The sequence below is a fragment of the Oryctolagus cuniculus genome, chromosome X (genome assembly GCF_051225735.1).
Source record: "Oryctolagus cuniculus isolate XC-2025 breed Fujian yellow rabbit chromosome X, ASM5122573v1, whole genome shotgun sequence".
NCBI lineage: Eukaryota > Metazoa > Chordata > Mammalia > Lagomorpha > Leporidae > Oryctolagus > Oryctolagus cuniculus.
This window is the reverse complement of record NC_142888.1, coordinates 89,216,448-89,239,990: the sequence shown is the minus strand read 5'-3', so window position 1 is coordinate 89,239,990 and position 23,543 is coordinate 89,216,448. Positions and strand designations below refer to the sequence as shown.

The following is a 23,543-nucleotide window of genomic DNA, read 5'->3' as shown; positions in this document are numbered from 1 at the left end:
TGGGCACCTCCCCCTTACAAGATACACATCCAACTCACCACTTGCCAATATCCATCCTTGAACTACTCCATGTATTTTCAGGAGAGGCAGAAAATCACCCTTCATTCCTTGCCCTGCCAACCCAATGTCAGTTCAAAGTAAGTGACATCTTTGGACTTTTTCTCTCAACTCTTTCGATCAGAAAGGAATAGACAAGCCAATCAGCATGAAGTTGCGTGTGTAGAGTTGTAGCTACAAATCCATAGGACATAATATATTATCTGTCTGCTACCAAGCCAGCCTTCTATGCCAGGGCTAGAAAAGCTCTAAGAAGTAGCCACTTGCCTTCCCAAACTGGTTAGGGAGGACATTATCTTGGGGAGGAAAATTGAAAACTCAGTTCTAGAAGCCCAAACACTAGCAGGTGACACCAGGTTGTCACTGGCGCCATGTTTTCGCTGTTCTCCTTTACCATCATCTACATAGACATTGAAAAGTAGACCACTGGATCGGGCACTTGATCCCTTATCTAGTTTCCTGAGAGAAAGCCACTGGACTTTGTTGAGTTTAAGCATTTAGTCCACACAATGGAATACAGAGAACCCACTTGCTCGGTGGCTTCAGAAATGTGGTACTGTGGGATCACAGAGAAGAGCGTGGAGGTAATATCCACATGTTTTAGAGTTATTTGCAGGAAATTTCACAGCCAAAACCAAGCTATGCTGAAGGGGGCCCAGATTCTCTGAGATACCATCAGAACTGCATGAAGCAAACTGTTTACTGGTTTCACACAATCCTGCATTGTTTCCCCAGGCACCCAATGCAGTCAGCAGGCTGCCACCAAAAAGGTTGGCAGTGCCCTCTTGAGGAATCCCTGGGCATCGCCGGCAGCTCAGCTGGACTCTTCCAAGAACATTTTTGCCAAGGGCACCCAGCAGGACCAATGGAAACAGAATCCAAGGAATAGGTGAGAGTAAGTGGATTGAAAAAGGCCTCTTGAGGACCTGGAAAGAAACCTATGAGGGATCTTGGGAGGGCTTAGAAGTGCTAAGGGGGCACTGACGCATAGTGTCAGGAGGGATTGGAATACACTAGGTTCTAGGGAGTTGGAAACCTTAGGACACTGGGGACTGTGAGTGTGACACAGTCACCTGGTCAAGTTCCTTTTCCAGCCCTAGGCATAAGAACAAGTTGGAGACAGGAAGATCTGTTTCATCAAGGGTTATTAAGAGAGATAAGAAACAGAGAGATAGAGAGAGACAGATATCCAGAAAGAAAGAGAGGGCATAACAGGGAGACTGAGAGAATGAGGCTTGGGGAGAAGACAGGAAGTCTGGAAGCCAGAGGAAAGGAGAAATAAAATGTATGCTACGGAAATGTGTCTGATAAATCGCAAGCTGTGAGTTTATTGGGAACACAAATTTTCTCCCAAGTCACCCAGCCATCCCCAGTGCTGCTGCTGAGAGTCCAAGGGAGAGATCCGCGAGAGGGCTTGGTCTGAGTGAGGTCTCCTGTGTGCAGAGCTGTCTCCCCTTCTATCCAGGCTGTGGAAAATTCGTCTCTCTCACCCTGTACCCCCAAGCAGAATGCCTGAAGTCTGGGCTTAGTTCGTTCTGCCATCTATGAGCTGAGGGCACATGTTTGGTGACTCCTCACTCTTGATCCTCCACCTCCTCTAGGGCCATTATGACAATGACCATCCAGAAGTTTATTGCTGACAATTCTTACAACTGAACTTCCACAGCAAGGCAGAGGCTACAGCTGGAGACCAGGGCTGGGGAGGGCAGGTGCTCTAGGACCCTCTACTACCAGTCATATGGCGTCACTCTGGTCTGCTCTGCAAAAGTATTTACATACCATTCTGCAATGGGCATCACAAAAAGGTGTATGTTCTCCTTGGGATGTGCATGAGAGCAAAGGTTCTAGGACTTTGAAGAAGCCTCAAAGGCTGCAGGTCTCAGGACTCAGTGGGAACTCAGGGGCACCTGCCGAAGACTCACGCGTTTCCTAACAGCAGTGCCCAAGCTAGAAACATGTCTCATGTCAGAGTCCAAAGAGAAAAGAATTATGTAAGACACAGTCTTGGCTCTTTCTCCCCACAGGAAGACTCTAGGTTCTGCTTAGTATCTCCCTCCTCTATTTTCTAACCTCAAGACAAAGTCACAGGAAAAGTTCCAGGAGTCCATACTTTTCCCTCCATGGAGTCTTCCAACAGGCACTGTGCCTGTTCTATGATAACCAGTTGTCCTATAGGCCATCAGTGGGTGGACGCTAGCATCTAGGTCAAGAGTATGCCTTTCTGAAGGGAAAGAGAGCACTGACAAGAGCCCAGTTTGGCACCGCTTAAGATTTACTTATTCTAGAATACCTTTCCAGGCTAATCTCACCTAGCACCAGATATCCAGATACCGTCACAGTCCTTAGAAATCACTGTTATTGGTAAGACAGTTTTCAGACATTGGTTCCCAGTTGTTGCTGTTTGGCCATTTTTTCCCTAGTATTTCTTTTTCTGAGGTTACAACAATGTTCCTTTTCTTTTGTACACCCTCCCCTGCTGCTTCACCCCAACCTGCTTCTTGTAAACCTGACCTGAGCACTCTGATGAAGGCATTATATATTCTCAGGGTGGAATGTTGACTACCTTATTCCCGGGTCATGTTCTTGACTTGTCTCAAAATAGATTATCTTCTTTGGAAATCACCCTCATCCTCGACTTTGTCCTTTTCTTAAGCCTCTTCTATGAACTTGTACAGGTCTTCCCCCCTCCCCGCAGGGTTTCTGTTATCCTATCTATAAAACTGTTACAATTCTAGCCTTCCCAGCTTGGTCACAATCTGTTCTTGCAATCAACAGCTTGCATTTTGTCCTCATTCAGTAGAAATTAAGGATTTGGAAGAAATTATTTTAAAAGATCATTTTCTGTTCTCTATTGTATTTCTAGAGCTGTGAGGAAAAAGGGATCTTATTTGGTAAAGAAGGAGTAGGAGAAGGGGAAAGGTAAACCGGGCCAGGGGTGTTCAAGAGTGAGGGTTGGTGCAGATTTGAAAGGACTGGCAGATAGCATCTAGGTTTTGGACCTTGACCCCTCAATCAGGGTTACCACTCCCATGGTTTCTCGTGCTTTTGCTGCCACATCCCTCACCAAATAGAACCAGGGATCTATTTGGGGCTTCTGTGATCTCTTCATTTTATTTCTACCCCGAATCCACATTTCCAGATGTCTCTGCAGCAAAGTGAAAATCCAGGTAAGACTGAGTGGAAAAAAGAAAGAAAAATACAACAGTTGGCAGTGAAAGGCAGAGAAGATGGAGCCGTTAGAGAAGGGAGTATCCCTGAGGAGGTGGGGACAAGGGGAGGAGAAGGGGAGGAGGAGAGGAGGAGGAAAGCAGGCCTGTCCCTTTAAGGGGGTTGGCTGTCAATCAGAAAGCCCTTTTCATTGCAGGAGAAGAGGACAAAGATACTCAGAGAGAAAAAGTAAAGGGCCGAAGAAGGAGACTGGAGACACCAGGATCCTTCCAGCTGAACAAAGTCAGCCGCAAAGCAGACTAGCCAGCCGGCTACAATCGGAGTCAGACTCCCAAAGACATGGGTGAGTTTCCCAAACTTTAGCATTACAGATTCAAGTAGACCCAGGAATTTACAACAGAATTGCCAACTTTGGGGCTTCGGGGTTTCTAGTGGTTTAAATGAGTTGTGTGTTGGCACCTTGTTCTTTTTTAATTCCTTAGCATTGAATTAGGTTAACTCCTTCTCTGCTGTACTGAGCATGATGCTTTGTTGCTAAAGAATTCCAGCAGCACTTGGAGAGTCCCACAGATCCTTGGAGAGAGTGCCCAGAAGGATGGATGTGGTCACGTGTCCTGTCTTCTCACTTCTACCTTCTGTTTTCCCCTGGTCTCAAGGCCCTGATAATGGCCAGTTCAGCCTTGGTTTGGCTAAAAACAACTGACTATTGGCTAATGTGTAGATGTACAAAATAACTGCTTGCTTGCTTGCTTGCTTGCTACAAAAGTTTGGCTCTGTTTGGCATCACTAGGAAGCTGGAGAATCATGCAAGCTGGATTCAGGCTTGGCTATAGGTAAGGAGGCCACTCCCAGGTTCAGGAAATGAAAATAACACCCTCACTGGCTTTACCATGGGGAACGGGTATGACTAGGTGTGTGTACGTATGTATTGTGTGTCTGTGCAGGTGCTTATATGGGTGACCACTACTAGTAAATATCACAGACTTAGCTCCCAGAGGATATGGATTCAAGAAGACTCTAAATCTCTGCAGTGACAGCTAGACAACTAGAACTTTAGGGCTCTTGCTGAGTTGGAGTATTAAGGGCTTCTCTATGTTCTATGAACGGAGAGAACCTGTGAGGTTCTGGTATTGGGTAGTAGATTCAGAGTAAGGTGTGCCGAACACAAGGGTCTTTGTCCATACAGGGTAGCACAGAAACATGTATGCATTGCTCACATTTGGCAAAGCCAGGGTAGCAGCTTGAATACATGCTAAGTGAAATGGAACTCAATTGCCCCATACATTCACCATCAAATGCAGTACCCAGTAGGCTCGCACAATATCCATGGAAATAGCTTTTCAATGATGTTGCGTTGATATCAGCCTTTAGTTTCATCTTGAAACACTGAGAGCGCTCTTTGAAATGTGTATTCAGGTAGGACACTTAAGAGGGCAGAGCAATAGAGTAGGAGTCAGAATAGCCACGTTTGAAATATAGACTTTCCACTTAGGAAGTGCATGACCTTGGGCAGTGTACTGCGAATCCACTTCATCATTTGGAAAGTGAGGCTACCAGTAACTGCTTTTTCTGCTTTTAGGTCTGTGAGGCTCAAGTACTAATAATGTGGGAATCTTTGAAAATGGGCAAGCTCTATAGCAGTTGTAAACCATGCTACTACCAATCATTACACAATAACATGAGTACTAGCAATCTCTTATTCTATTCGAGGTGGGTAGTTTTATTTGTGCGCACTTTGTGTGCTTGGGTAAGAATCATTTGACTAAGTTTGGCTGGATGGAAGGTGAAAGGTGGAGGAACTCAACTCCTGCCCTGGGAAACATCAGAAAACCCATCTGTTGTCAGGGCAGCTGATTAGGTAGGTTGTGTATTCAAGGCAGAGAGAGAATGTCAGGAAGGATGTTGAGTATTACTTCCTCAGGGGATGAAAATCTTGAAGAAAAAGACATGAACAAATGAGGTGAGCACAGGAACAGTTTCCTGTTATGGAAGCTGCATGATTGCCTTCAGAGGAAGAGTGTCACAGATAAGGGCAGTTACGAGTATTGGGTTCCAGTTTGGGGGCTGGGCAATACTTGAGCCGGGTACACACGCTGCAATAGCCATTGAGTTTTTAGTTATTCGGTGGCAGAATATCTCAAACACTTTGTGAATGATATCCTATCTCTAGTTGAAGGCACTGAACTGCTACTACTTCCGATATGGAGTGTCTTGCTGATTACCAATTACAATAGGCAAATTATGTCATGGAATTAAGAATTGGAATGAACTTTAGAAGTTGTCTAAGCCAACCCTCAAAGCAGGATTCATTTCTGCAACTACCAATTAAATGTTTGCATAGGCCCTCCGGGTACAAGAAGCTCACACCACCTAAATCATATAGATGTCTTAGGATTGGAAGTGAAAAGGAACACTGAATCCAGTAGTGTCTGCAGAAAAGGTTTGTGGGAGGAAATGGTAGCTCATTAAACTTTGTTCTGATTTGGAAGGGGGTTGTTCCGAATGACTCTTTGGGATAACAGTGAAACTGGAAAGGAGCCAAAGAGCGGTAGCTGACTATTCTCTGCTCAGAAACACGATGCCATTACGGAACAGCAAAACATTGGCTTCTGCAAGCCTGTTGTCATCTGAGAACAGTGGCTGTTACCCTGGTAACCAGACTGTGATGCTTCCCTTCAAACGTGGCTGTTTGCCGAGCAGTATAGTTTTGGCTGGCTCTGAGTAAGTGGGTGTAGCTCAGGCAAAATCTGTTCATGCACGGCTGTGGTCCACTTTTTCAAAATGCCAGAAGACTGGCTGAATCCTATTAAGATGGCAAGAATGCCTTGAGAATCCCAGGAGCTTAAAAGAAACCAGACCCAAATGAGCCTGTTCACTTACTCTTCCTAGAGGCACTAAGGAAAATGATGAACAAGGGCAGCTTTCCTCCCAAGCTCTCACCTTGGACCTGAAAAAGGAGAGGAGCTCTGGAAGAATTGGGCAGAATGAAAGGTCTGCTCTGCTTCTAGGGGCTTTCGTTCTAACGCTGAGCTAGGAAAGGAAGAGGTCTACTCAACAGCTTGACAACTAGAACTGCTCTTTCAGAGTTATCCGAGTGGCCACAACCTCGATCCTGGGAGGTGGGTGGGAGGGGAAATATATTCTCCAAAGCTATTAACATAGAACCCCAGCCTTTTAGCCCATTGCTTTGTAAATGTATATCCTGAAGCTTTAAAAACCATCAAACCATCCCTCAGGTACAGTTCAGGGGTCTTAGAAGAAAGTAACGTAGAGATGCTGTTTGTGCCCACAGAACTTCACGTCTAGAGATCAAGTCAGGGCAGAGACATGATCAGGAATGATAATATCAGCTGATGGTGGGTGAACAGAGCAGCTTTCCCTCCCTTTCCCACTCACAGGCCCTACTTAATGCCAAACTTACATCAAAAGCTCAGCAAAGACTGATTGGTTAATCTCTCTTTGGCTGTTGTAAAATGGTCCTAGGGACAACCTTTCAGCTCTGCACTAACCTCTGGGTTCTCTAGCAGGCAGAGTTCTAGAAAAGAGTCAGTGACATCCCAAGGATGAGAACAAGGTTCCCTGGATCAATTTCACACAACAACTAAGGAGAGAGAAGTAGTTGGTGGGAGACTTACCTAAGGAATAAGGTATAGCCATCATTGTCTTTGGTTCTAGGTGCTTCTCTTTCATCTTCCCATAAGTGGGCAAGGTAGAGACAATGTGCCAGGGACAAGTTTTAACAATCAATTTTGTACCTCCCAATATTTGCACATAAATTGGTGTTTGTGTGTTATGTGTGTCTGAAGAGTATAGGGAACAAGGTAGACCAGATGTGGTTGCCATCATAATAATCATCTCAGGCTGAGATCCCTTTTTATTAACCTTGTCCATATGAATTGACTGTCCGGTAGGCTTAGAGTCCCAGGTTCCATCTTCTTCAAGCCCTTTCTAGCACTTGAATGTGGTAAAAGTACTGATATCATGTAGGAACTATAGGATTATAGGCTGGGCTTTGTCTGACCAAGATAAGGCCAGAAGCAAAACTCTTTGTCTCTGGGGACCTCCTGATGACTGTTGTTTGACTCATAGAACCCACCCACTGATCTCCATCCATCACTAGTACCAGTCACGGCTACTCTAGCATCTTGGCCATGTCAATTGCTATGGGCTCTGATCAAGGAGGCTTCTGTTCATGGGATGAGGTTAAGGGGTGTGTTCTGGGAGGAGGGTAAGACTGTAGTGCAGATTAGAGACTTAGGGAGATGGGGCCAGTTTCTCACTCAATGAGCCTGCCTGTTGTTTAGCTCTATTGTATAGGGTTCTTCTATCTCTCCCTTTGTCAGCTGGATTCAAGGGACAGGCTGGGATTGTGCAGGGCACAATTGGTCTCTTTCTACCATTCCTTTCGATGAAAGCCCTTCCTCTCCTCCTTTGATGAGTTCCCAGATTCACACTGAATTTCCATCATGGAGCTGATTCTTGAGGCATGTCCAGGGCATGGGAAAGGAGGGAGGGCTTGAGGCTCTTGGCTCCTGCTTAAAGAGACAGCATCAGGATCAACACTTCCCTGGGATGGACCTAGATCTCTAAGAGAGTCACAATGGTCCTGTTTATCTTTTTCAGATTCCTGTAAGGAGCATTGGTGAGAAGGGCTTGAAGTCTATCATCACTAATTAGCTTTGAATTGGGATGTTGCAGTGTGGCCAACCCTGACCTGTTCTTGTCCCTTTCCTTACATTTTGTCCACAGGCTTGGTTATGTCCATCTTAACACTTGATTATAAGTAGCTTTGGTTTTTGACTCACAGATGTGAATTTGTTCGCCGGAATAGGATTGCAGGTTCTCTGAAGAAAGGGGCTGACCCTTTAAATTCCTTTCCATTTCTCCTAGTGTCTAGATTACTGCCAATTGCTTCATGCTTGTAGTGAGTCCATATTAGTATAAATGGAGAACACTGGTGAGGGTTATTATTTTTATCTGTGATTCTTCATCAAAGGCAGGTGGCTCAATTCAATTGAGTTGCATTGGGTAATATTATTACTATATAGTTCTTTTATGCCAACTCTACCATGTCACTATCTGTAGGTAGCCTGGAAGTGTGAGAAGATCTCTTGAGAGAGTGAAGGAACTTCTCTTCCAGAATCTCTCACGGCCTTCTTGAATCAAACTCACACTCTTTCAGCTATGAGGGGCGCTACAAGGGAGAGCCTGTAGCTCTAGGCTATTGTTCACATATACCCAGGGACATTTCTTGGGCCATGAAAAATCAAAGGTAACCCAATGGACTTTTCTTGGAGTGCTTTGATGAACTACTTGGATAATGAGGCAATTTCTTGGATATTCTGAGTTTTTCCCAGTTAGAATAAAAAAAATTGAGATTTGCCTGGAAAGTCTGGGATTCTTCACTTCTGCTGAACTTAAATGCCCTCAGAACAAACATTTCATATTTATTGTAAAGAGATGGGCTTCTGACGCTTATGATGATATTATTGAAATGTTTATAGCTCAACAGTGATAGATTTATCCAAGGTTATTTATGTCAGACTACACATTAGAAACTCATTAAAGTCTGTGACCTTCCTGTCTTGCTATGAGCAGCAGTGGGGCAGAAAATGGAGTGCCAATTTCTCTGGTCTCTCAGAAAATAGAAGAACATGGGTCATGGGTGCAAAATGGAAAGAGTATCGGTTGGTAATTCAGAGTTGCTCCTGAGGCTGAGCCCTTTATTACCCAGTAGAACACTACCCATGACACTCTCTGGCTATATGGATGATTACAACCCTGCAGAGGGCATCGGATAAAGCTTGGAGTGGAATTCTCTGTTTAGTTGAAATGCTTCCATCCCCTGATCACACCTGCACCAATGTTTAGCCCTTCCCAGGGTGAAAAACCTGGGGTGAGTGAGTGGGCCCAGGACAGCCACTTGCTAGGGTGGATGGCTCTCCTTACTCTGGGGTAAACAAACAGTCCTGCCTTTGTCCTGGGTCTGACCCCCTCCCCACCCCCAGGCCTGCGGGTCCCTGCAGAATACCAATGAGGCTCCTGAGATCTCAGGAGAAAACAAGGCTTCTTTGTCCGGGGGAGCTATGGAGGGCTCTGTCCAGGCCTTGACCCTGTGCTGCGGAGAGCGGGAACAGTGGGGTCACTGACCTTCTCCTCCCCCCGCCACCCCCAGGCTTCAGAGACCTTCTTGACCAGAAGAGTCCAAGAGTTTGGGGGTGGGGAGGAGTTGGATAGGCAGAGAAGAAAAATGGTAGTACTGTGTACGTCCTAGCTCCTTTTCTTGACTTAGAGGATTCGTCTGGTATCTTAACTTGTTGAGAAAGTGGGAGATCAATTTCTGCAATATTTCCTCGAAACATGCCCACACCATGGACCAGTTCTGATGAGGTGCAGTTACCAAGCACTGTTGCAAAGTTCATGCAGAGTGCAGTCAGCTTCCACTTACAGCAGCACAGCTACAAACTGATGGCTTCTCAACAGGGGCCAAGTTTTCCAGTCTTGGAAAAGTTCTTAGAAAAGTTAAGGACCCCAGCTGGGCTGACATGTTAGCTATTTACTTTGCTTGATTTGGGCTTCTGAGCTGCGTCTTTGGTTTCACACATCAAGATCTTTGATGTACAGGGAAGAGCTGTCATTTCAGGATCATAGGACTTGTTCGTTTTGTGGTTCTAAGAATAGGACAAGTGCCACTACCTCAAATTTCCCATGGTAGAGATAATTTGGTCTTTCAAAAATTGTTCAAATGATGCAATTAAGCAATGCAAAACATCATGTGCTCAAACAGGGGTAAAAAGAAACCATACTAGTATTAAAGGGGCCAGGGTAAGGACTCCCCTTTTTCCTGGTACCTTAGAACAGACAAGCTGGCTTGGCTTTGAGAAATGCTTGATTATAAAAACCCCAATCTAAGAAATTAATACAATTTATTTTCTATGAGGAATCACAAAATGCTTGTTCCAAAACAGTAGCTTCTCTGAACATTTGCTAATGCAAACTATATGAACAGATGTGTAAAATCAGTGTATGTATGTATATACACAGACACACAGATAAATTATGAACTGTTGTCTGAAGAGCTTATTATTTTCATTTTTTTACAAAGATTTATTTGTTTTTTTGAAAGTCAAAATTAGAGAGGGAGAGGCAAAAAATGAGAGAGATATCTTCCATTCACTGGTTCGCTCCTCAGTTAGCTGCAATGGCCAGGACTGGGCCAGGCTGAAGCCAGGAGCCAGGAGCCAGGAATTTCTTCTAGGTCTCTCATCTGGGTGGCAGGGGCCCAAACACTTGTACCATCTTCTGCTGCTTTTCTCAGGCTATTAGCAGGGAGCTAGATTGGAAGTGGAGCAGCTGGGACTAGAACCAACACCCATATGGGATGCTGGCATTGCAGGCGGCAGCTTTATCCACTGCATCACAACACCGGCCCCTTTTTCTTTTTCTTTTTCTTTTTCTTTTTCTTTTTCTTTTTCTTTTTCTTTTCTTTTCCCACCTTTTCATGGATCTGGCTAAGAGGCCAGAGGGAATGATGCTTTTGCCCAATCTATCCAATCGTGTTCTTGACATCTGCTAAGTTTCCAGCCATATGATAGCTTATAGCATGGAACTAGTACTTGGGACACAGCTGTTTTCAGAGCCTGTGACTCGTGTGTCTTTTCTCTTTCTCAGCAGCGTTGGTGGGGGCCCTGGAGCACCAGATCTGGAGATCTCAGGGACTCTCACTCAGTGTTTTTCTTGTGCCAGAAAGATGTTTTATGCTTTGCTGACTTAGTATAAAGTCTCTTTGTAACTCCATTGACAGAATCTCAGTGTAAGGCTGAGGGTGGGGACATTGACCAAGCTACAGTATAGGGGAACAAAACAGCTGTGCAAAGTGCCCCAAAATCATTAATCCTGCATTTTTATTATTGTGAATAAGAGTAATTCTATTATTTCTTTTCCTAAGCCAGTTCTTTCCTTCTATTTGAACTGAATGTCATCTATCTGGACTAAGAAGAATCAAACATTCTTTGCAACAAAATATGTACAATGTTCAGATATATTCAGAAATATGCAATTTCCAAAGTTTCCTCTGCCTGGAATACTCTTCAGGCTCAGACACTCTGGCAATACTAACATCTCTGGCTTACAGCCATCCCTTCCTTCTGGAACTCCTAGTGCGTTTACCCGCTGTAATCACACACTTTACTGCCTACAATTGTTAGTTGAGAATATTAGGTCTACCTCACTAGTTCTTTCTCAATACACTAAGGACTCCCATATGGAAGAGCCTACGTCTTCCTATCCCATATAACACCCACCATTCACAAGGCCAGGCACATAGTAAGTATCCCATAAATAGTTGATGAGTGACTACTAAAAAAACTCACAAACAGACCAGAACAGTGAGAAAGGAGGTACTGATTCTACAAGCTTTCTGGCTTGCTACATGAATTACTTTTTTGTTTTTATGAAAATGCAAAAAGCACCACAAATTCTGGAAATTAAAAAGAAAATGTTTATTTATAAGAGTGGGACAAAGTAACTATTCTGGGTCAAGTCCTATTCTAAAAACTGATACCTCTAGACTCTTGCTTTTGGAGTCTGGGTGACCACTCCCTCTGTGCTTGTGTATATGTGGGCTGGCCAACCTTGGCACGCTGGGGTGGCATGTGTGGCCTGAGTTACCTACTTTCCATGCCTGACTGTTCCCCCTCCTTTTCCCCAGGCTTGTTAGAGTGCTGTGCGAGATGTCTGGTAGGGGCCCCCTTTGCTTCTCTGGTGGCCACTGGATTGTGTTTCTTTGGAGTGGCACTGTTCTGTGGTTGTGGACATGAAGCACTCACTGGTACAGAAAAGCTAATTGAGACCTATTTCTCCAAAAACTACCAGGACTATGAATATCTCATCAATGTGTAAGTACCTGTCCTCCCACACAGGCTCATCTCTTTCTCCCCTTCTTTATGTTGGAAACAGAGAACTCATCAAGGGTTCGAGTGTCACCCTTCTCTGTACAGATTCCACATACGCTGCATTGGGCATGAGGAGAAAGTGTCAGATTCCAAAAGGAGAGCTTTGCTTGCCTCCCACAGCTGCCTTGTTTTCTCCTCTATGTTCTAGCTCTGCTAATTGTGGTTAACGGTGCCTTCACCATTGAAGATATGGAGAACTCGGGGGAGGGCACAATGACTCGACCGAGCAGGGTCACTGCTCTTGCTGTGACATCCTGCTTGTTTCTGCTCGGGCTTATTTCTAAGCTCATTTTTTACCTTGAGCAAGTTAATCGCCTGTTCCTTCACTCTCTCCTTTTTGTGTAGCTCTTTTGTACTGAGAGATGACATCCCTGAAGGGTCGGGCAAGGAGAGGAGGGCCCTGGTTCCCCAGGTCACTGGCTAAGCAAGGGATGAGAGGAGGAGCACGTGCTCTTGACCACACACTCCCTGTCTTTCATTTACTTCAATAAAGATAAGACGAAAGCATGGAGGAAGAACCCAGTGTTGTAGTGGCCACAGAACTGTGTACCTCCCTTTTGTGTTCAAAAGGAGCTGAGTCTTCAGTGAGTAAGATTGCTCTTCTCTTTTGTCTACATGTTAACACAGGATTCATGCCTTCCAGTATGTCATCTATGGAACTGCCTCTTTCTTCTTCCTTTATGGGGCCCTCCTGCTGGCTGAGGGCTTCTACACCACCGGCGCAGTCAGGCAGATCTTTGGCGACTACAAGACCACCATCTGCGGCAAGGGCCTGAGCGCAACGGTAACAGGGGGCCAGAAGGGGAGGGGTTCCAGAGGCCAACATCAAGCTCATTCTTTGGAGCGGGTGTGTCATTGTTTGGGAAAATGGCTAGGACATCCCGACAAGGTGATCATCCTCAGGATTTTGTGGCAATAACAAGGGGTGGGGGACAATTGGGCGTGAGTCTGCAGCCTCATCCCCACCCAAGGCTGGGTCCTCTCCGGAGGCCTGGCTTTTGAGTGAGGAAGTGATGGCTACAGCCGAACGAGAAGGTCAGGAAGAACGTGGTGCCCAGCCGGCTTCATCTCGCCTTTCAAAGCTTCCCTAGAAAAATTTCTTCTCAAAGTGAAAATCATGAGATTCTGCAATGCTTTCTGTAATAAAACTGTTTCTAAGCCATCTGTTGGTGTCCTTTGACTCCCTAGCAGGGGCCACAAGGGTGGATCGAAGTGTCATGACCACAGTCTGAAATGTTGCTCGTGGAAGTGAGACTTAGGCAAGACGGAGGGTGGACTATAGAAACTGAACAATTGGCTCCGAGGTGGAATTCACAACATTCTGGGACTCGATGTGGTTGGAGGTCCCAGGGGGGAATACAAGTAGATCTGCATCTTTCATGTTTCGTCTTTGAGGACCATCCCTGCTTCTAGTAAGGCACATATTGGTGAAAGTCTCTAGAGTTAAAGATCCTACAGGGGATGAACATGTGTGGGTTGTGGCGTTGTATTTTTGTGGCCAGCAGTTAGCTTAGAAAGGTTTTTTTGGATCTGAGATTTAAATCTCTTCTTGGCTTGTTCATTGACTAGGGAACAAAAATCCTGTGACAAGGAATGTTTTCTAAGATCAGCCTAAGGCACCAAATGGCACCACTTTCTTTCAAGATCTGTTTTGATTTTTTTATACCTTATCTGCCCAAAAAATCCCCTGAAGCCTCTCTAACCCAGGGATCCTCCTCACTCCAATCCCCACCCACTCCCCCCACCCTCCATCACAACTGGGGCCAGTTCTCTAGTAGATACTGCCAATGACACTTGGCAGAGGTGCCCTGCTCACTAATTTGTTTGGGGGAGATCCTTGGAATCTGGTTTCATTGTCTGACACATACCACTCCAGGATCTCCCAATTTGTGTTTCAGTGTGTGTAGGCTGATGCTTATTTCTAACCGACCTATGTCAATCATTTTAGTTTGTGGGCATCACCTATGCCCTGACCGTTGTGTGGCTCCTGGTGTTTGCCTGCTCTGCTGTGCCTGTGTACATTTACTTCAACACCTGGACCACCTGCCAGTCTATTGCCTTCCCCAGCAAGACCTCTGCCAGTATAGGCACTCTCTGTGCTGATGCCAGAATGTATGGTAAGTAAGAGCACAGGTGCCTTGGCACCCCTGCCCACCATAGAAGGACTGTATATTTGGTTTTTTTCTTAGGGTAAGGAGGCAGTGTTAATTAAGGGGACATATAAGATTATGAATGCTTACGCTTTAGTTTCTTAATCTCTCTCCATAAAAACTGGAGATAGTTCTTCCTTGAGAAGGGAACGTAGAAGTGGGGGAGTTTTCTTGGCTGTTCTCATTGCTCTACTGTAATTGACTGCTGTTCCCAACCCCAAAGCAGCACATTTCAATAACAAACACAAGATTTCACAGCTGTTCAATACCACCCCCTCTTTATTTTGTAAATCTTTAAAAGAGGATCCTGATTGTTGGTGGGATCCAGTTTTATCACTAGGATGATGAGAGATGGAAGAAGGGCTCTGAGAGAAAGTCTCCTTGTGACTGCATAAAGCCTACTCTGGTTGATTGTTTTTGTGTGTCTCATTTAGGGGTTCTCCCATGGAATGCTTTCCCTGGCAAGGTTTGTGGCTCCAACCTTCTGTCCATCTGCAAAACAGCTGAGGTGAGTGAGCCATTTTGGTTACTTTACAATGGAATGGATAATAGCATACACATTCCTACCCATGGCCTTCAATTTTAAGGACTAAATTTTTTTCTTTGCTGAATTTGGAATTAGCAGATTGCCTCCCATAAAATATTGGCTTAGTTTCCCTAGAGTTGCATAAAAAATACTTCCATTCCAATCCTCCCCTCCCCCAAGAAAATGTGTAGCTTTAAGTAAAGATAGAGCTTAATGGCATAATTCCCCAAATGGAAATTTTCATTCTTTTAGTTAAAAACTTGATGAAGAGAATGGATTGTACAAAGATACACACTTAAGCTTTACAAAAACACTTTTAATTAGGAACTTCTTAATCTGTAACAAGAGGTAAAATAAACACATGTGAAAAAGGGAAACATTTTATTGCAAATGAATATTATACACAAATGAGGCAGGGAAATACAAGGAAATCCTGAGGAGGAAAGCAGTAAACTATTTCTTTGAAAGCCAGCTGCTGATACAAAGATAGGGAAGCAGTTCGTCATCTGAGAACAATACACTGTTTTATGAGTATTCTGTGTTCTTGGGGTTATAGGGCTAGATGCTATGGTGTATATTAAAGAACAACAGGCCTACACCTAAGGAAGTGAAAATCTAGTCAGAGATGCTGAATCAATGCTCATGCAATGCATCCACACATTTAGAAATCTGTATTCATGATTAGCAGTGGGGCATACACACACACACACACACACACACACACACATATATATATATATATATATTTGCTGTTTTAAGAAATAGTTCTCCCTTTTGCATTTTCCCGCAGTTCCAAATGACCTTCCATCTGTTTATTGCTGCATTTGTGGGAGCTGCAGCCACGCTTGTGTCCCTGGTGAGTGTCCTTTGAATGAGATAGTTTAGGATAGCTTGGGTACAGCTATGCTGAAAGACAAGAAGATAGACTCCTTCCCACTTTGAAATGCTGGAGAGAAGCTCCAGGGAAGAAACAACAAAATGTAGAGGCTGTGTGTTTCTACTTTGCTTTGGCAAGGAAGAAACCCGTGAGAAATTAGACAGGAACAATAAAAGTGGTGTGAGGAAACAGGAGGTAAGGGCTTCATAGCCATGAACAATACCAGTGTTTACAGAGCATGTAAGATAAGTTTATTTTGGTGCAAAATATTTTGAAAGCCATGCATGGTGATGTCTTCAAAGAGTTCATGGGAAATGCATATTCTGAGAAAGCTATGTGTGGATTTCAAAATGTTTTGTTCCAAAATGAAGGTATCTTTTAATTTCATTGATCCTGAACTTTCCAGAGGTTCCTCATGTATTCTAAAAGTATGAATTCATCTTGGACACTCTCCAATGGAGAGTTAATATCCTGGAAATATTCAAAGAACCCCTTAACATTATTTGACTTGTTACAACTATAATGCAGTTCTATGCAGCATCAATGTTGTGAACTCATTGTGCAGAGTAAAAACCCAAGGCACTAAAGGATGAAGTGATTTATCTGAAGTCGTTGAGCAAATGATGACCCTACGGGGATGAGTTCACAGAACTCCTGCTTCGTACTGCTGAGGCTGTGCAGCATGGAGTGGCTGTGTGTCCACAGCAAGTACCCTATGACTGCAGCTCCCTCAGACATGTGGCTGTGGCACAGCCCAACTATCGCTCACTTCCATGAGAAGAAGTTAGTTTTAGGCTGTGTATGGGTGCGGAATGAATTCTTACCGATTTGATTCTCTGGGCCTGCCCCGATGGAAGGAAACATCTCAGAGAACTGCTTGTCGAAGTGGCTAGGGAGAAAGCCTCGGGTCGTGCTGCTTGTGGCAGAGCAAGTTTTTCCTGTATTTACTTATGATTTTTATTTTTCCCCTTCCTCATTCCAAAAAGGATTTGAGGAGGGAGAACTTCCGAGTTTCCTGTCAGTCATATTTCTCTCTTTTATTTCCACAGCTCACCTTCATGATTGCTGCCACTTACAACTTTGCCGTCCTTAAACTCATGGGCCGAGGCACCAAGTTCTGATCTCCTGTAGAAATCCCCCCTTTCTCTAATAGCGAGGCTCTAACCACACAGCCTACAATGCTGCGTCTCCCATCTTAACTGCCTTTGCCGCTGACTGGCTCTTCTCTTGATGAGTGTAACACGAAAGGAGAGTCCGGCAGTGATTAGTGTCTCTCTGTGGACTCTCCTCGCTTATGTATCTCTTTTAGTCATTTTGCTTCACAGCTGGTTCCTGCTAGAAATGGGAAATGCCCAAGAAGGGACTCCCTGACTGCACGTCACACAGCAAAAGAGGCTCTCATTCAGTTTCCAAGCAGCTCCTGAGGACCAGGAAGTGCTTTCTTCTCAAAGGGCACTGCCACTGGTGGAAACCGAGATGCTCAGGTAGAGAGAAGGAATGCACTTGGTCCTCTTGTCATCTATAGGGGTCAAGTATATTCTCATTCCGTATCCCAATTACTACCAAAGGTAGAAGGTAAAAAAATTATGGCAGCAAAACAAAAAGAGTGTTTGCCCAAAATCTGCCTACTGCAGCTGGGAGAAGGGGGTCAAAGCAAGGATCTTTCACCCATAGAAAGAGAGCAGTGACCCCAATGGCGATGGACTACTTGAGCCCTAACTCAGCCAACCCTACTTACAGCACAAGGGAGCGTAGTGTCTGTGTAGACGAAGGGGGCATCTGGCCTTACACCTCGTTAGAGAAGAAAACAGGGTGTTATCATCATTTCTCACTCCCTTCTCCTTGATAACAGCTACCATGACAACCCTGTGGTTTCCAAGGAGCTGAGAATAGAAGGAAACTAGCATACAGGAAAAGAGACTGGCCTAAGGAGCAGCAGTTGCTGGTGGTTAACAGTGTAACCCAAGATAGCCCTCTGGTAGACACAGGACAGATAACTCTTTGGATAGCATGTCTTTTCTGTTAATTACTTGTGTACTCTGGCCTCTGTCATATCTTCACAATGGTGCTCTTTTCATAGGGTATTTTTCATTCAGTCATAGTAGCGAATTTGAAGATCTTGATTTGTTGCAGATTGAGGCACATTTTGAATTTGTCAATTTGTTTATCACTTGGTTAGGGTTGTAACAGAAAGGTCTGGAGATTCTTTTTTTTAAAGGAAATTTGGACATTATGTATCACAAATGATATTTAGAATCATCTAGTTCCATGAATCCGTTGGGATTTTCTGCAAGTATTGTGCCCTTTGCAGGAACAGATTTGATGCTTTTGAATCTCAATTTGAATAGCCTATTTGATTGTTCTTTGTAGCTAATGGGAGATGATTTTGCTTAGTGATGTTATCTTGGCATGCTAAGAGTTAGGTTTAACATAAAGTTATTTTCTCCTGGTATAGATCACGTAACATAATACACCAGCTATCCTGCTATTCACTTGGCAAGACTCCACGTTAGAAGACAGGCAGAAAGAGTTTGAAATGTGAATAGCTCTTGCGTTTAAGTCTTTTCCTGCTTTTGTTAACTTTGAGTTTTAAAACAGCCTGATTGATTTTTACTGGAGGATTTTTTTTTGACTGTGTCTCTTTTGTTGCAGAGTTGTGTTGTTCTCCCACCCCCCCAAGTGTTTTCAGTGATGTTTAAGGAGATGTAAGATCTTTACAAAAGACACCGGATATTTGTTTTCAGACTAGTGTACAAGATAAGCTTCCAGGCTACATAGAGAGAGGAGAGGGAAATGGTTTTGTATGAAACCAATCAAGATCAAGGAAAGTGAAGTAGTCTATACCTTGTGTTTTGTTTTGATTTAATAACGTAACAAATAACCAACCTTTCCCTGAAAACCTCCCATGCATACATACACACATATACACACACAAAGAGAGTTAATCAACTGAAAGTGTTTCCTTCTTTTCTGATATAGAATTGCAATTTTAACACATATAAAGGATAAACTTTTAGAAACTCATCTTACAAAATGTATTTTATAAAATTAAAGAAAATAAAATTAAGAATGTTCTCAATCAACAACTGTGTCCTTTGAGTGAATTGTTCTGTTTGACAGAAACTTGATCATTGTATGTCGTTCAAGGAGCCCGTTTATTTTTCAGGTCAACCATGTCAGTCTCACACCACTTCTATGAAATAAATACTAGATAAACACACCCATTTTCTTTTATGGCTGGGGTTACTAAGCACAACAAGCAAAGTAATCTACCCTAAGAAACCCAATATATACACATCTGAGCTTGGACTCAAACCTGGGCTTTGTCACCAATTCATTACCTGTTCCAAAGTTTTTGTTTTGTTTTGTTTTGTTTTAGAGTTGGATTTCAGAGTGTTCTGCTAATAAAGAGTCAAAGATGGTTACATCTTCAATACAAGAGCACATTCTCCGCCTCTGGTGCATTTAGGATGAAGTCATCCATTGTTGCCTTTTCTTTAAATTGTTGTGATATTCTAATCATGACCCCTTGGTGCTTCATACAGAAGTACTTCTGCAAAGTATTGGATGAGATGCTTCATACCTAATGAATAAAAGGCAGAGCAGATATGGCGAGGGCAATGTAGATGTAAAGAGCTGACAGTAGGGAAGTATTAAAATAAATTAGTGACACCTACTGCCCTGGACGGCCACTCACCTACTTGAGACATAGCACTGAAGCCCAGTCAAGACCCTAGGTTCGAACAGCACTGTGATGAGCAGCCTAAAGAAAGCTGACAGAGAATGAGCTGTAGATTCATTGTCCCATGGGTGCAGCTGGCAAGGAACATTACTGGAGAGAGAGCTTTTAACTGGGGGCAACAAGTGAAGGAGCACTGTTCAAGAGTAGTTTCAACTTAATCTCCCAATTTCTGCTTCACCACAATCAGTATTCCACAAGCAAGTCTAGTCAAATGACTTTAAGACAAAAAGAATGAAAATATGACAAGGACTTATTTTTAGACACCAGCAAATAAGAACACAGCACCGTATTTTGGAGAATTGATTCAGGGTGCTGCAGAGTGAATGTATTTTTGCCTCAGAGGAGCTGAAAGCCAGTTCCCAAGAAAGCTGTGTTTTCCATCTGCCCTTATTTGGCTCTGCCCTCTGGGACGGATCTATAGATGGAGTTTCCAGGCTCTCAGAAGCTGAGAGCATCTCCAGTCTATCAATTGAGCCCATTGTTCCTAGCTCTTCCACACACCATAAACCTCCTTTCTCTGAACTGAAAGAGCGCTCTTTGTTCGCAGATCAGCCAAAGATCAAGATGCAGCAGTATAAACAAGAAACATTTTCTTACAGCATCAGTTGTATGGCTTTTTCTATCTTCAGGGTCAGTGTTGAGTGCAGATATGCAGGGTGTGGAAGCTGCAGCTTTGTCTAGAGCAACATTGATTCATTCATTAATTCACACTGTACACATGTATTGAGCACCAAGTAAGTTTTGTGTGGAATCACAGGAGATTCAAGTTTGGGAGCAGGAAGATATGATTTTTTTTTTTTTGACAGGCAGAGTGGACAGTGAGAGAGAGAGACAGAGAGAAAGGTCTTCCTTTTTGCCGTTGGTTCACCCCCCAATGGCCGCTGCGGCCGGCGCATCGCGCTGATCCGAAGCTAGGAGCCAGGTGCTTCTCCTGGTCTCCCATGCGGGTGCAGGGCCCAAGGACCTGGGCCATCCTCCACTGCACTCCTGGGCCACAGCAGAGAGCTGGCCTGGAAGAGGGGCAACCGGGACAGAATCTGGCTCCCCGACCGGGACTAGAACCCGGTGTGCCGGCGCCGCTAGGCCTACTGAGCCACGGCACCGGCGAAGATATGATCTTACACCCAAGGGTTTCTCTGCTTCACCCGTAGCAGTGAGGTCTCCGAGGCTGGGCTGGCATGGAGGCAGCAAGTGAGGAAAAGGCAATTTTACTGGCTGACTGCAGTGGGCATCTGAGTTCTCCCACGAAGTGTGTGGGAGAGGCGGTGGTTGAGGGTTGTGACTTCACGTGGCTCTGGCTTTCTACGGCCCTTGATAAAACAAAACTTCAATTTAAGTCCTGACAACTTGTGACTTGCCTGTTCTATGTCACTCTGCTTCTTGTCTTACATGTGACAGCATTTATGCACACACTGGCACAATGCATGTGCTTGCTTCCACCCACTCAGTCATCTGGGGAGTCAGAGGGCATGTGGAGCAGGAATTACAGAAACACAAGCTACTCAGCCTGCTGTTTTCGATCTAGGTTAAATGTGAGAGCCCTTAGTGTAACACAGCGTGCCTATGTTTGACATTGACAATTATCTTGGTGAATATTAAGTGACAAATGGAAAAGCATTAATTATTTTTAAGATTTATTTGAAATGCAGAGTGACAGAGAAAGAGAGACAGAGACAAAGAGATCTTCCGTCCGTTGGTTCACTTTCCAAATGGCCGCAGCAGCTGGAGACAGGTCAGGCCAATGACTCTTTTGCTTACCAGCTCTGTGTTCCAAGGGAACCAGCAGAATTGATCATCCATATATTATGTGAAGCTCTCTTTTTCAAACAGCAAAAGGGGAAAAAATACCTTACAAAGCTGGATTCTGAGGGCCACAATATTACAACCAAACAAGCTAACTGAACTTTGAAAATGTATGAATGCTTTTGATTCCAACTGATGACAAGCTCACATGTGAAACAGCTTTTTAAAAAGAAGGGCAATGTGACTCTTGCGATCAAATCCATACAGTTGTTTTTTCATGAGATACATTTTCATGACCTTTTTGCAGAGCTCTCGTAGGCATGGATTTCAGAGTTCTTTGCACCAGAATAAACTTCTATTTCATTTCCATTTGCCATAGACTTTTTAAGGCACCCTAACATGAGGCAGTAGCACCTACTATCCCTTAGCTCCACGCTGAGCATGCGCCCTTGTGGGTCATAACATCAATACATGGGGTTGCTAATTGTATTCAGCTCAGCTAATTCTAAGGCTGCAGAGATTAGTTGCATTCGGTGTTTGTCATGAGCAGAACTACAGTCATTTCAGCCCAGTACTTACAGAGACTCCACTGAGAGAAGCATTAGTCGGGCAGGATAATCTGAAGGAAGTGTAGTCCATTCATTTCCCAGTCATCGCCAAACATTATTGATTGTGCAACTCAACAGTAAAACCTGTTGGAGCCCACACTCAGTGAAAACCTTGTTGCTCTAAGTCTGGTCTGAAGAAAGCAGCATCAGGATCACTTGGGGGCTAGTTAGAAATGCTGACTCTTAGGCTCCAACCTACAACTACTGCGACAGAAACTGTACTTCAATAAGATCCCAGGATAAATTGCATACATACTAAATTTGAGAAGATTTTCTGTGCGTAATTATATAAAACTGAATTGAAATGTGGACTACACTTATATGCCAAATATTAACGTCATTGTCATATAAAGAGATTTTAATGTATTATGTGCACTATAAAGCATGGGAAACAGAAAATTTAAAAGTACAAGTCTGAAATAATATTTTAAAATAAATTACATTTGATATGTTTAAAATTTTTCTCTGTTTTGAAACATGTTATTATTAATATTTTTGTGAGAAGAATGTGATTGAACATACCTCGTTAATTTTGAAATCATCGTTTAACATCTTGGAATACTAACTTCAGCTTAAATTGACACTGGACTGAAATGTATGTCACAGTTGAAGATGCTACCTTACAAAGATTCATAGATCTATGCGCTGTGACATTGATGGTACTAAGTAAATCATGCTACTAGATTTTAAGTCTCATTTTACAATTATGAAAAGGTTTTCATTGAAATCTGGCTATTAAATTTCCACTCTCCCTGACAGCAGGCAGCAGCTCTTGCAAACGAAAATAGCCTTGCAAATGAGTTCACGTTATTGGAGTAGAATGTTTTAGGCAAGTGAAAAATGCGCCCTTACATTTTTTTACACCTGGGAAAAATAGGTAACCCACATAATTTTCAGCAACAAAATCACAAGATAATGAAAACATTTCCATTTGTTTTCAAAAACTATGGCAAATCTCTTTTGCAAGTCATCCACTTTCTTCCTCATTGCTACCAAAGCACCTATCCTTGAAACCAGACTCAATCATTATAATAAGTATTAATACAATATTTTTCTTATTTTAAGGTTAATGATTAATGTAAATAGAAATTCTCATGGATCACGTTGCAATCCCCGTGAGTGCACAAGTCCCACATTAGAAATCATCCTATGGAACAGTTCCCCCAAACCACTTTTAGTATGTCTATCTCTTTCTACAACAACTGTTTTCAGGCTTCCGGCATAACAGTGGCCATACTTTTAGTACCTATTGGTTGAGAAAACATTTAAAATCTACCATTAATTCTTTGCCAGTTTTTTTTTAAATTTGTAACTGAAGATTTCAAATATACACAAAGAGAATTATGCAATCTTGTGTATCCATTATTCAATTTCAATATTGGCCAATGCTGAGTAACAAAAAAAAACTAGTTTGTACTTTATTAATGTGCACATACATGAAGTCATATTCATTCATTGTACTAGTAATCTTTAGGATTCAAATTTCCTTGCAAAAATGCCTCCATTTTCTACCCTGTTCTTGAGAGGACAAAGGAATAAAGCTCTGGGATTGTTCCACTTCAGAGTCTAAAATATCTTCCTAAGTTTAGTTAGACCAATAGATAGCAACACTCTCAAGTCATTTCATACTGCCCTCCATGGCATTGTTTTCAGTGATGCAGTAGTCTGTTTTGTGACTTTTTAAAAAACCAGTCCCATACAATGGTGCTTATTTTTGC

The 23,543-nt window shown here is 43.4% G+C and overlaps 1 protein-coding gene across 2 annotated transcripts; it reads left to right on the top strand.

Moving 5' to 3' along the window:
• The first annotated feature begins 3,383 nt into the window (after positions 1–3,383).
• Positions 3,384–18,815, top strand: PLP1 (proteolipid protein 1). Of its 2 annotated transcripts, none has more exons than XM_008273037.5 (7): positions 3,384–3,568; positions 11,936–12,122; positions 12,807–12,963; positions 14,128–14,296; positions 14,764–14,837; positions 15,646–15,711; positions 16,782–18,815. In XM_008273037.5, the coding sequence occupies exons 1-7, from the start codon at positions 3,565–3,567 to the stop codon at positions 16,851–16,853; spliced, it is 729 nt and encodes a 242-aa protein (XP_008271259.1). In that variant the 5' UTR covers positions 3,384–3,564; the 3' UTR covers positions 16,854–18,815.
• The last annotated feature ends 4,728 nt before the right edge of the window (positions 18,816–23,543 follow it).